General features: G+C 56.1%; 1 protein-coding gene across 3 annotated transcripts in view; it reads left to right on the forward strand.

The window, feature by feature from the left end:
* The first annotated feature begins 2,279 nt into the window (after positions 1-2,279).
* PEMT (phosphatidylethanolamine N-methyltransferase) overlaps positions 2,280-12,427 on the forward strand; it is a 51,277-nt gene continuing 41,129 nt past the window's right edge. Inside the window, exons 1-2 of one of the 3 annotated variants that reach the window (XM_068146573.1) lie at positions 2,280-2,387; positions 5,592-5,699. In XM_068146573.1, the coding sequence (XP_068002674.1) occupies positions 5,607-5,699 (93 nt within the window). In that variant the 5' untranslated portion in view covers positions 2,280-2,387; positions 5,592-5,606. Of the gene's footprint in view, positions 2,388-2,582; positions 2,665-5,041; positions 5,113-5,591; positions 5,700-12,427 lie in introns of those variants that run through there. The other 2 variants (XM_068146572.1, XM_068146571.1) reach the window with 2 other exon arrangements.

A 12,427-nucleotide genomic window follows, 5' to 3' on the forward strand; every position in this document is an offset into this window, starting at 1 on the left:
AGTTTGCAACTCCATATTTATAGGTAACCTCCTGGGGCTGTGCTGGGATTTCAAAAGGTGCTGGAGGGTGTTCAGGCTGAGAAGGGAGTTGGGAAAGCTTGAGGGCAGTGCCCTCTTCCTTAGCTCGGTGCTCAGAAGCAGAGAGCTGAATAAAAGGCAGGCCATGGGAAGAGGAATGGGGACACAAAGGAAAACCCAGCCCTGCAGAAAGCCCTCTTTGTCTCCTTCACAGCTGCTGGGATGTTTCCGAGGTGGGATGGAGGCTGGTGCCACCACAAACACCCCGCGCCCCTCTTACGTGGAACATGTTCCCTGGCCAGGGGATTTGGCAGCGGGAACAGCGTGGGAGCAGCAGTGTGAGGCCCTGCCCACAACACAGCTGAGCTGGTGGTGGGGCACTGGGTCCTGCAGCAGATGCCTTTACTGGGTGCCTCCCAATGTGAGGTGAGAGGACAGATGTGTACAGACAGCCTAGCTCTGCTGGCACTGAGCAAGGAGCCAGGGAGACAACTCAACCCTCTGCACCTCCTCACCAACTACCCCTCTCTCTGTCCCATTCCTCCTCCCAGCTCACCACAGCATCTTTGTCCTCTCCCAGCTGGCAGTGCTGGCAGCACCATGACATCCTCCCCCTGCAGGAGGGAGGATGGTTCAGAGAAGGTTTCTCTCTCGGGGGAACCGTTTCCCTCTCTCTGAACGAAACCATCCCTGCTTTCGCCACCATGTCTCCTTCACCCTCCCTGCTGCCCCAAGCACCCAGCTGGTGGAACTCACAAAAATAAACATCCTCCCATCTGCTCCCATGCCCCAGCCTGGGAGATGACAGAGGCGATAATTACACACTCGGCACAGCAAAATTATCCGGCGCGAGGGAGAAGAGGCCGGAAGCAGCTGGAGATCATCCGCAGGGAATGCTGCTCCCTCCCCCAGCGCCTCTGCCTGAGCCTTACCCCAAAGCAAACCACCACTGCCAGTTGCTTGGTGAACGTGGTAGGACTGTGGCAGGAGAGGGTCCAGCCCCGTGCCAGCACCCCGAGCACAGGAGCTGACCCCACAGTAGGGGCAGGCGGGGATGTGCTGCTGCAGGGAGTGCTTCGGAGCAGCAGGACAAGACGGTTTCCTGTGGGGTCCATAGCTGGAATCCCCTGGGTCTCCAGCAGCGCAGCCTCCATGAATGGTGTTTTACTGGATGGAGGCTTCTCACCAGCTGTCACTTGTGCAAGGGTTTGCTGCCTGCCAGGGCACAAGTGCTTGGACATCCCGTCCCTTCCTCGCTCCCACGAGACCTCTGTGGGGAACACGTGCAGCTCACCCATCAGGCTTCCTTCACAGCAAACTCCTTTGTGGAAGAACATTTATTTTCCCTCAAAGGAGAGTCTGCAAATGCAGGTGGTCCATGCAGAGACCCTCAGAGGTCTGTGGGGATGATGCTACCTGATTTCCCATGCATAGGCAGGACTAGGACTGTAGTCCCCAAGGTGTGTTAATGAGAAATACCCTAAAGAGGAGTGAAGAAGAGAAAAAGAGAGCAGGAATAATAACAGCAATAAAGACCCCAAACAACTCCACACCTGCTGGAGGCAGCAGGCTGCAATGATCTGTCCTCAGAACAGATCCAGACTTGATGGCTTTACATTCTGCCCTGGAATGAGAATACTGAGCAAGCGACATTTAATTACCACAGCCAGGAAATCAGTGGGGCTGGTTTGCTCACCCTAACCCTGGTGTGAGTGCTGAACGTGGGCAGGACGATGGGCAGGGGGAATGGGCAGGGAGACAAGCAGGGGAATGGGCAGGTGATGGGCAAGGAACAGAGAGAGGCTCTGTGCAGGAGGGCAGGCAAGGGCGACAGGCAGGAGAATTGGCAGGGGAACAGGCAGGGGGACAGGAGATGGAATGGGCAGAGGGGCAGGCAGGGGGGCAGGCAGGGCAATGGGTAGGGGGGCTGGCAGGGCAATGCGCAGCAGCGCAGGCAGGGCAATGGGCAGCAGCGCAGGCAGGGCAGGGGAACGGGCAGGGGAACGGGCAGGGGAACGGGCAGGGGAACGGGCAGGGGAACGGGCAGGGGAACGGGCAGGGGAACGGGCAGGGGAACGGGCAGGGGAACGGGCAGGGGACAGGCAAGGTCGCGGCTCTGCCCTGCCGCAGGCCCTCTCCCGGCCGCTCTCCGCAGCTCGGTGCTTCTCCCTCCCACGCCCGCCCGGTGCTGCCCGGTGGGGCGAAGACCCGACCCCGGGTGTAAGTGGGGGGAGCCCCGTCCCGCCCGCCCCGCTCCGCTCCGGGCGGGGTGGAGGCTGACCCGCGCCGCGGCCCGGTTCTGTCACCGGGCAGGGTCGAAGTCCAGACGCTCGCAGCACACGACGGAGGCGGCCGGGCTCCGCGGCGAGGTCAGTGCTCCGCCGGTGCCTCGGGCCCGGGCCCGGCCCTGCCGCCGGGGCCCCGCCAGCCGCGGCGGCGGAGGCGTGACGACGCTTCCCGTCAGCGCCACCGGCCGGCCCCGGGCGGGGGAGGCGGCGGCGGAGGCGGTGTCCGGGCGGCCCCCGGCCCTGCGCCATGGCGGGGCGGCCCGGGCCGGGAGCGGGGCGGCGGGCGGCGGCGGCGGGCGGGGGCCGGCCGTTCCCACGGGAGTGCTGCGAAGGGCTGGGCGGCCTGGACTACGGCCAGGTACCGGCGGGGCCGCGGGGCGGGCGGGGAGCGCCGGGAAGAGGCCCGACCCGAGGAGCTGCCGTCCGGCGGCGAGGGGCAGCCCCGGGCCGCACCTCCCCACGCACCGCGGCCTCGGCCGGGGCCGGCGCAGGGCTCCGCAGGGCTGGCAGCAAGACCCCCCCCGGGCTCAGCCCGCAGGTGCGGCGGCCCTCGGGGATGCTCCGTGCGCCGTGCCCGAGGGGCGCCTGCCGCTGCCCCGGCCTGCTGCCCCGCACCGCAGCGGCACGGTGTGGCCATGTGGCAAGAGCTGCACCGGCACCACATGGGAGGCCCAGGGGTGCTGCCACTGGTCACCCAGGTGCCCCTGAAGGTCCTGCCCGGGTGGATGTGCAGCTCTTGCCTGGGTGCCCATGGGGCTTTCACCCAGGTGCCCATGCAGCTCTCACCCAGGTGCTGGTGCAGGTCTTGCCCAGATGCCCACACAGCTCTCACCCAGGTGCTGGTGCAGGTCTCGCCCAGGTGCCCATGCAGCTCTCACCCAGGTGCTGGTGCAGGTCTTGCCCAGATGCCCACACAGCTCTCACCCAGGTGCTGGTGCAGGTCTCACCCAGGTGCTGGTGCAGGTCTCGCCCAGGTGCCCATGCAGCTCTCACCCAGGTGCCCATATAGGTCATTCCCAGGTGCCCATGCAGCTCTCACCCAGGTGCTGGTGCAGGTCTCGCCCAGGTGCCCATGCAGCTCTCACCCAGGTGCCCATATAGGTCATTCCCAGGTGCCCATGCAGCTCTCACCCAGGTGCCCATATAGGTCATTCCCAGGTGCCCATGCAGCTCTCACCCAGGTGCTGGTGCAGGTCTCGCCCAGGTGCCCATGCAGCTCTCACCCAGGTGCCCATATAGGTCATTCCCAGGTGCCCATGCAGCTCTCACCCAGGTGCCCATATAGGTCATTCCCAGGTGCCCATGCAGCTCTCACCCAGGTGCCCATATAGGTCATTCCCAGGTGCCTGTGCAGCTCTTGCCCTCCCAGGCTTTCATATCACAGTTTCATATCACAATATGTTAGAGGTCGGAAGGGACCTCCAGAGATCATCGAGTCAACCCCCTGCCAAAGCAGGATTGCCCAGGGTAGGCTGCACAGGAATGCATCCAGGTGGGTTTTGAACGTGTCCAGAGAGGGAGACTCCACGGCTTTGCAGCTGTGGGCAAGTGTGTGCCACTGTTACTTCCCCCCCCGTTATTTCTCACCCCTTGAGGAGGAAGGGGCAAAGTTGAACGCTCTGTGCCCGGCAGTTTGCAGAGGTAGCTCCTCCTGATTGGCCTCCCTTTTATCCCTAAAAAGCACATGCTAGACACAGGCCAATCTGCCTCCCGCTGGCAGCAGTGAATTTGGTTGTTGGGAGGAGAAAAGAAGGTGAATGCAATGTTAGGGATGTTGCCGGCCAGGAGTTTGTAGGTCAGGAAGAAGCTTTTGTTCATCCCGTGCTAGCGGTGTGCTCAGGGCTGTGAGAGGAAGTGAGAGGAGAGAAGCTGTCCTGGTCCCATGGGTTTGCAATTAAAGTGGGATGAGACAGTTCAGCCTCGGTGCCAGCAGCTGTCTGGGTGCCCAGGGTACTGCCTGACAGCTCTCAGTTTGAAGGCATGAGGTGTGATGGTGAAGGGCATGGAAGGAGGGGGAGGAAAGGCTGAGAAGGGTGGGAAAAGAAGGATGTGGGTCAGGATCAGGCCCTGGGGGCTGTTGCCATCATTCCTTAGCAGTACTTGTGTCTTGAGGGTTTGCATAGAAGAACCCAGGGGAACTGGGAATGGGGTGGTTTGAAGGCAGCCAGAACCTTCCGAGCATCCTCCCATTTCCCTGGGGCAGCAGATGACCACAGCTGTGCAGCAAACACCCAGAGTGGCTGGATGTGCCCTGGCACAGCACAGGAGCCGTTCCCAGGGCCTTGGCTCTTGGCTAGGAAAGATACCAGGTTTAGCAGAGCCTCTCCATAAATCCTGCTGAGTTCTGGCTCCTTCCAAGAACCTGTGAAAAGCCATGGGGAATTTCTCTCCTGGACAGGCGAGGTGGAGCCAATGCCTTTTGGAGCCTTTCCTGTACCCTGGCATCCAAAGAACTTACAAACACAGCTGTGTTTGGGAAGCAAAAGCCTTCCACATCTTGATGTTGTCTTGATTTTGATTCAAGCAAGGGAAGAGCTTGGGCTAGGCTATTTTGTCTTTTGTTTTCAGAGCTTTTGGACACAAAAAAAAAGAGGCTAAGGCTGGTTTTGATCCAAATACCACTGCAGGGAGAGGGAGGGGGAGGGAGAAGCAGCATGGCTTCTTGCACATAAAAATGCTGACAATGTCAGGGAGCTGTCCTGGGAAAAATCTCTCTTTCTTACACAGAGAAAGGGAGAGAAGCAGCAGCTTTAAGGGCTTTGTTGTTGTCATCAAGACAGGAAGGTGTTTTGCAGCTTCTTGCAAGGTGAGTGCTTCCCTTTCATGGAGGAGAGGATTTGCATCACTCTGACTCTGTGGAAAGCAAGTTTGAGGCTGACACAGTTCATTGCTTGGGATTTCCACACAGGCCAGCATCCCTGGGACAGTCCTCCATCCCCAGGGACATGGGGAAATGGTGCTCCCTTTCCTGCATCTTGAAAGCAGGTGCCAGCTGCCCTCCCTGCAGCACTGGTGCTCATCCTGAGTGCCTGTGCCCTGGGCACAGCTGCAAACATGGGGCTGCCTGAGATCCTGCTGCCCTCTGTGTGTGGGGAAGCAGCTTGGAGGAGTCCCCATCCTTCTTGACAGCACTTTGTAAGCCATGACAGCATTGATGGGGCCGTTAAAAGATTCATCTGCTCTTGCAGGGCAGCTGATGTGTTTGGTTTAAGGTAAAGTGCCCCATATTTGGGCCCCCATGGAAGCTCCCACCCTCAGTAACTGTCTCTTTCCATGCCCCCCCAGGTGGACGTGAGAGCCATGGCAAGGTTCTTTGGCTACGTGGACGTGACCGACTCTGCCTTCATTGCAGCTGTCCTCTCCATTGCCTTCAACCCATTCTTCTGGAATGTGGTAAGAACCACCTGCACACTGGTCACTCCATTAAGCTTAGCTTTCCTTTGCCAGGGATCTCCTTTGGACCATGCTGGAGGAAAAACCTCTTTTGAGGACATCTGGTGGGCTGGGTGGGACAAGCGAGGCTCAGTTATGAGGTGTCAGAAGTGGGTGAGCAGAGAGCCATGTCTCAGCCTGGAGCTGGGGGTCTCTGTGATGGGTGCCACAGAGGAGGGGGAGGCAGGAAGCAGCTCAGGATGCAGAAGGAATTAGGAGCTCAGCTTGGGAGAGGGAACATAAAACCTGTCCTTCAGCCACCTTCTGTCACATTTCCCACCCCAGCAGCTAGGCACTGGTCATGGCTGGGACTCAGTATAAATGGCATTAGCTCCTGGTGCTGGCTGTACTGGATATGTTGCCTGCTGTTTCCCCTTGAAATATGTGGCAGATGGTTGTGTGGATGGCAGGAAGCAAACCCAATCAGCTAGAAGTTAACCTGAAGAAATACCTCCTCCATCATACTGAACAACCTGCTCTGGTTGAAGATGTCCCTGCTCACTGCAGGGAGATTGGACTGAGTGACCTTTAAAGGTCCCTTCCAACCCAAACCAGTCTGTGATTCCATGATTCTGTGATTCAGAGTCTGTCAAAGAGCTGCAGAGCTGGCAGCAAGCCAGCCCAAAGCAGGAGCAGGGATACCTGTGCAGGGGTGATGCTTGCCCTCCCTGCAGGTGCCTTAGCACTGGGAGACTCTCTCCTGCCCTTAAGCTACCTCGCTTCAAGAACAGGGAGAATCATTGCCAGCCCCATGCTGGAGCCCTGCAGGGCCAATGTGACAAGCTGGGAGCCCAGGCTGGCAGCAGCACGAGGTGGCTCCCACCATGCAGCACCCTCAGCAGCACAGCCAAGGTCTGGGGTGAAACTTTTCCTCGTGAGTGCTCACGGCAATGGGATGTTGTCTCAGCCAAGATTCCCAGAAGCACCTGCCAAACCTCCCTGCAGGGTCTCTCACCCTGGGGAAGCCTCCTTGAAAAGGTCTTATTTTTCCAGAGGGGGAGGACTCTGCTCTCTCTGAGCGTGGTGGCTCTTGAGGTTGTCTCCTGCTGGGCTTTGGAAAAGTGAAGCTCTCCTGGCTGTGAGTCACTTTGGAAACCTCCGCCGGAGCTCTTTGTTGCAGCCTCCCTAATTTTTCATGCAGCTCCTTATTAACAAGTCTCACGGTGTCTGAAATGGGAGCTGGAATATGCCACATCATTTCGACTGTGGAGTCATCATGTAGCATAAAGAATCAATGAATAAGAAGATTCAGGATGTGGTCTCTTTGGGGAGGGGGGAGGGGGGGGTTGGGAGGTGGGGGGAAAGAGAGAGACCTGCTCCAGTGACAAACTGCATTAAAGGGAAAGGGAAAAAACCCTCCTGTGCTTTATTAGCATCTGCTGCTATGCCTGCCATCCGTGGGATGCCTGCAGCTTGGGAAATAGCATTGCTTTTTGGATCAGGAGTTTGGCTGCTGCTAAAGGACACGGGGAGAGAGCTGATGTAACAGCGGGAAGTTCATTGCTCAGCGTTGCTGTTGTCCCCTTCCAGCGTCTGAAGGGCTGTTGGCGGCAGGTGGCACTGCAAGCAAGACGTGCAGGGCCTGTGCCCAGGAGCAGAAGGCATGTCTGCATGGGTGTGCAGTGAGCAGCCTGAGCTGGTGTGTTGGTGGAAAGCTCTGGGGAGGTGAGAGCGGCACTAGAGGTTTCCCCTGGCTGTAGTGGGCTGGGTGACTCTTGCAGTCCATGTGCCTCTGTCCATATTGTTGCTCTGACCATGTGCCTGGGGTTTCCAGGCTTTGCCAGTCCTGGTGTGGGGCTCATACCAGACACTGCTGGGAGATTTTTGCAGGAGAGCTGTGGGACCTGCAGCCTTGAGCAAGTGCCTGCTGTTTGGGGGCATTTTAGCAGGAGTAGCCACAGCCGTTCCTGGATTTCCCCTGACCTGGTTCCTTTACTCATCCCCATCCTTCTTTCCATGTGATCAGTGTTGCCTGCACCCAGCCAGCAGCTCTTCTTTCCTTCTCTCCATCCCTGTGCAGGCTCCCTTTGTCTTTTGCTGGTTGAGTTCCTTCCCAGCAGCTGAGATTGCTTCTGCATCTGAATTACTTTGCAAGAGCTTTAGTGCAAAGCCTGGATTCCTATGCAGTGCCAAGCATCCTCTGCTCTCTGTGCTTAATAAGTAATGTGGGACCCTGCTCAAAAACCTTCCTGTGCATGAAATTCCTGATTTGGATAGAAATTTGGATGCATTGATTTAGTTCAGTGTCTTAATTCCCTGCTTCTGCTGAGCTCTGGCCAGGTCTGCTTCTTGCAAAGTTTGGCGCCGGGCTGCCCTGGCTGTGCAGTGCCTCAATAAATATGTGGAGGGGAAACCCTGGCTCCATGTGGTGCTTGGCCAGTGGAGAGACACATCTCCAGGCCTCCAGCATAGTGAGGTGTTTACCCTGCTAAGCACCAAGCATATCTCTTTGGGATAAAAACCTGCAGACTTTGGGGATGAAGCATAAACTCCAGAAGCTGCACAGGAGCATCTCTCTGGAGAAAACCCTGATGCTCCTCAGGTCAGTTTACAGGCTTTGGTTAAGAGAGCAATTTAGAGGAGCAGAGCCTAAGTGGGGCAATTTGCAGGACTCCAGTCAGGCTGTGCTGATGCTCCCTCCTGTTCTCCACAGGGGAGAAAAGCCCACCAGAAATAGCCTCCCGACTTCCAATTCCCACCCTCCTCCCTGCAAGAGGTGCCAGAGGGTACCATGAATGTCTCACCTGGGGTTGTCTGCTGCATTTCCCAACTGAGGGCTTGCAATCCCTCTTCTACTTCCTTCTCTCCATGCCAATTAAAACCTCACTAGTCCCTGGGTGGTCCCCCAGGTTACATTGTCCATGGCACAGTTTGGATGTGTTCCTGCACTATTCTCTGTTTTTTTTCCTCTCTCCTCCTGTGTTGTCTCTTTTCCCACCCACTGTGGCTGTTACAAAAGGAGCTGCTGGGAGCCATGATCCTGTATGAGACACAGTGCAGGCAAGGCCCCAAAACACAGCCCTGGAGCTGGTTTAGGGGTGAGGTCATTTAAAACTCCTCAAGGATGTTCAACACAGCCAGGCCTGAGCTGCTGTGGGGCTGTTGATGGGCACCTGGCAAGGAGTAGGTGCGTTGCTGGAGCCGAGCCATGAAATGTTAATGAGGTCAGAGCAGCAGGAACCTCAATAAATCCCATCTGTGTTTGGAAAGCTGCAGAGCGAGGGGAGAAGCTTCCCATCCTTTGGTAACTAGGGAAGGTATTAAATAACTCCTTGAGGACAAACATTTTCAAGCCAGGGGAGGCAGATAACCTGATGAGGGAGGATTTCAAGAGCTGGCTGAGCCTTGGCACTCGGGGAGGTTGCAGCAAGCTGGAAGGTTTCTGAACAGCCAAGTGGCACAGCCGCGAGCCAGGTAGTCTGACGCTGGTCACCACGCCAGTGAGCTTGAAGTGGGGAGCACATCCATCAGCAGCCTCTGTCTTGATTTGAGCCTCTTAAAAATGTACAGCTGGCGTCACAGAGTGATGCAGAAATGGCACATCTTCAGCTGCCACCCAAGAGCTTGGCCCTCCTCTCGCCTCTGATGACCTCCCCCAGGCACCCTTGCAGGAATCTGTCACGGTTAGGAAAGGGCTCAGTGGAATTTAGCCTGGTTTTAAAGAAACTAGACCCCATCAGACAAGCTGTGATTTTTATCCTTCAAGGTTGCAGCTTTTCCTGTTCAGGGTAACAAGATCTCTGTTCTAGGCTTCTGTCAAGTGTTTAAACTGCATGAGGTTTTGATTAAAGAAGTAGTTGCAGAGGGACCTGGGCTGACAACGCCTGGCTCCTGATGGATGTGTATCTCTTGGTTCATTTAGTTTTAATTTCCCATCCTTTCCTCCTTCTTTGGAGACTGGAGGAATCTGCCAAGTGGATAAAAAGTGCTTGCACCAGCGGGGAGGGGGAAGTTTGCAGGAGCTGGCAGTCTGATTTCACCTCCCTCTGGCCACTTCTTGCTAAACTCGGAGGAAGGTGCCTGGCCCAAAACCTCTCCGCGCTGCTGGGACGTGGCCAGGAGTTCAGGAGCTGTCAGGATACAGACCTCAGTGAGCCAAACTCCAGGAGACCTTATGGGGACCGGAGAAGAATGCCTGATGCTGGGGGGGATCTCAGCAGTTTTCACTGTCTGATGCTGGAGTGGTTCAGTAGCTGTCCTTGTCTGTCTTGCAGAAGGCAAAGATTAAGTGGTGGCCTGATGGCACCTCAGTGGGGAAAGGAGATTGTAGGGCATGAAATGGCTGTGTGAGGGCTGGAGCTGCAGGCAGAGCCTCGCAGGGATCACACTCCACTTAGCTGAACTTCACAGGGTTGGGAGATGAAGGAGTCCGAGTGATTTATTGGTATTTTCTGGCCTTCAAATTCTGTGAGAGTTTTGTGGAGCCGCCTGCAAACCTCTGCCTGCCTGCCACAGTGGTTGAGAGCAGCAAAACAGCCCTCAACCACCTTCTGGAAGGCGCTTTCAGATCCCGCTGTAGAAGCCACGGCACAGCGATGATGATGATTTGCTTATAACAGATGCTAGATCAATAGCAGGGCTTCAAGCCACGCTGCAAGGCAATTGACTGCAGAAAGCATCTCTTTATTGGGGTAAAGCTGGGCTTGCAAGGAGGTTTGGATTCGCTCTTACATCTCTGGTCTGAAAATGTCACCACCAGCTCTGATGCCTTTCATCCTTTGTGCAGGGAGAGAACGCACATTAGTCGTAATTGGACTCTCTGCCAGGCAGCAATAGCCGTTTTCATTTCCTACAATGCTTGTGAAAGAGCAAGGATTTGCTGCCCTTTTTCCTTTTTTTGCCTTTCCCCCCCCTTTTTCCCCCCCCTCTTCTTTATCTTCTTTCCTCTCCCCCAAACAGCATTTAGTGGCAATTTTATTCCAAGTGACTTGGTAACGCTTCCCACTCAGACACCGAAGGCTTTGCAGCGATGCTGTAACGCATGATGAGCGGATGGCATCGATTCTCCAGTTGTCTCAGAGTGAGTCCTGGCCAGGTGTGGCCAACTGTGACAGTGGAGCTCCTAAATTTAGCTTTTTCCAGCTTGTTGGCACCGCTGTGAGCTGCGTAACGGGTGCCAGAAGTGGGTCACCTCCCCCGGCCTGCCCGCTGGAGTGACACAACTAGGAGCTCTGTCACCTTGAGGGAGAGCCACATCCTTTATCCCAGCCCTGCTTCCCTGCAGCCTCCCAGCTAGGGCTGGTGGTGTTTTCATCTCAATCCTCTTTAAGAAGCCGTGAAATGTCTTTTTATGATGTCCTTGCAGGCTGAGCTGCCTGCAGCAGTGGGGATCATGGAGCCCTGCCTGGCCTGGCAGCTGTGAGCTGAGATCATAGAATCCTAGAATTGTTTCTGTTGGAAAAGACCTCCAAGATCAAGTCCAACCTCCAACTTAAGACCACCATGGCCATTAAACTACGTTCCTAAGTGTCATGTCCACACATTTCCTGAACACCTCCAGGGATGGTGACTCTGTCACCTCCCTGGGCAGCCTGTTCCAGTGCCTGACCGCTCTTGCAAGGAAGAAATTGGTCCTAATATCCAACCTAAACCTCCCCTGGTGCAATTTCAGGCCATTTCTTCTCATTCCATCACCTGATACGAGGGGGAAGAGACTGACCCCCACCTCACTCCAGTCTCTTTTCAGGGAGATGCAGAGAGCAATGAGGTCTCCCCTCAGCCTTCTTGTCTCCAGGCTAAACAAGCCCAGTTCCCTCAGCTGCTCCTCACCAGACCTGTTCTCTAGACCATTCACCAGCTTTGTTTCCCTCCCTGTGGAGGTGCTGCAGCAACTCAGTATCTTTCCTGTAGGTGTTTCATCTGTGTGTGGAGCCAGGCAGGGGCTCAGTGCTCCTGCTAATCATTCAAGCAGCCCCCATGCACAGGTACCAGCCAAAGCAGGATGTGCTTGGGTGGCTGTGACGTTTCCATGCCCATCCCTAGAGTGGCTTTGGGATCCAGCTGGTGCCTGCTCAGCATTGCTCTAAACTGAGCAAGGTCAGAATCTGTCTCTCACCTCGCAGTCTCCTGTGGTTCATGGCCAAGCTGACCCAAAAAACAACCTCCTTTTTTTAGCTTCTGCAGAATGCTCCCCTGGAAACCCAGGGTGTTTGCTGTATTTGCTCTACTTCTCTTGTTTAGTGTTTTAAAAATAAACCACAGGCTGCTGGCAGCTTTGCTGGAATGTCAGCACAGGCACAAAAGATGAAAACACTGAAGTCAGGAGTCTTGCTTCCAGATGCGTCAGAGAGTTATCTGCACACCCTACGAGTTGGGAGAGGCCTTTCCTCGCCATCCCAGTCCATTCCTGTCCTGCCATGCTGCTGCTAAACACAGACTCACAGAATCCCAGAGTCCACACATAGTGAGGGTTGGAAGGGACCTCTGAAGATCATCCAGTCCAACCCCTCTGCTAAAGCAGGGCACCCACAGCAGCTTGCCCAGGAGCACAATGTCTGGGCAGGTTTGGGATCTCTCCAGAGAAGCAGACTCCACAATCTTTCTGGGCAGCCTGCTCCAGGACTTCAGCAACCTCACAGCAAAGGTTTTTTTTCCTCATGTTCAGAAGGGACTTCCTGGGTTCCAGTTTGTGCCTGGTGCCCCTGGTTGCCACTGGGCAACACTGAAAAGAGCCTGGCCCCATCCTGTTG

Source organism: Melanerpes formicivorus, unplaced genomic scaffold, assembly GCF_026170545.1.
Source record: "Melanerpes formicivorus ecotype bairdi unplaced genomic scaffold, bMelFor1.0.p_v2 SCAF_14, whole genome shotgun sequence".
NCBI classification, from domain to species: Eukaryota; Metazoa; Chordata; class Aves; order Piciformes; family Picidae; genus Melanerpes; species Melanerpes formicivorus.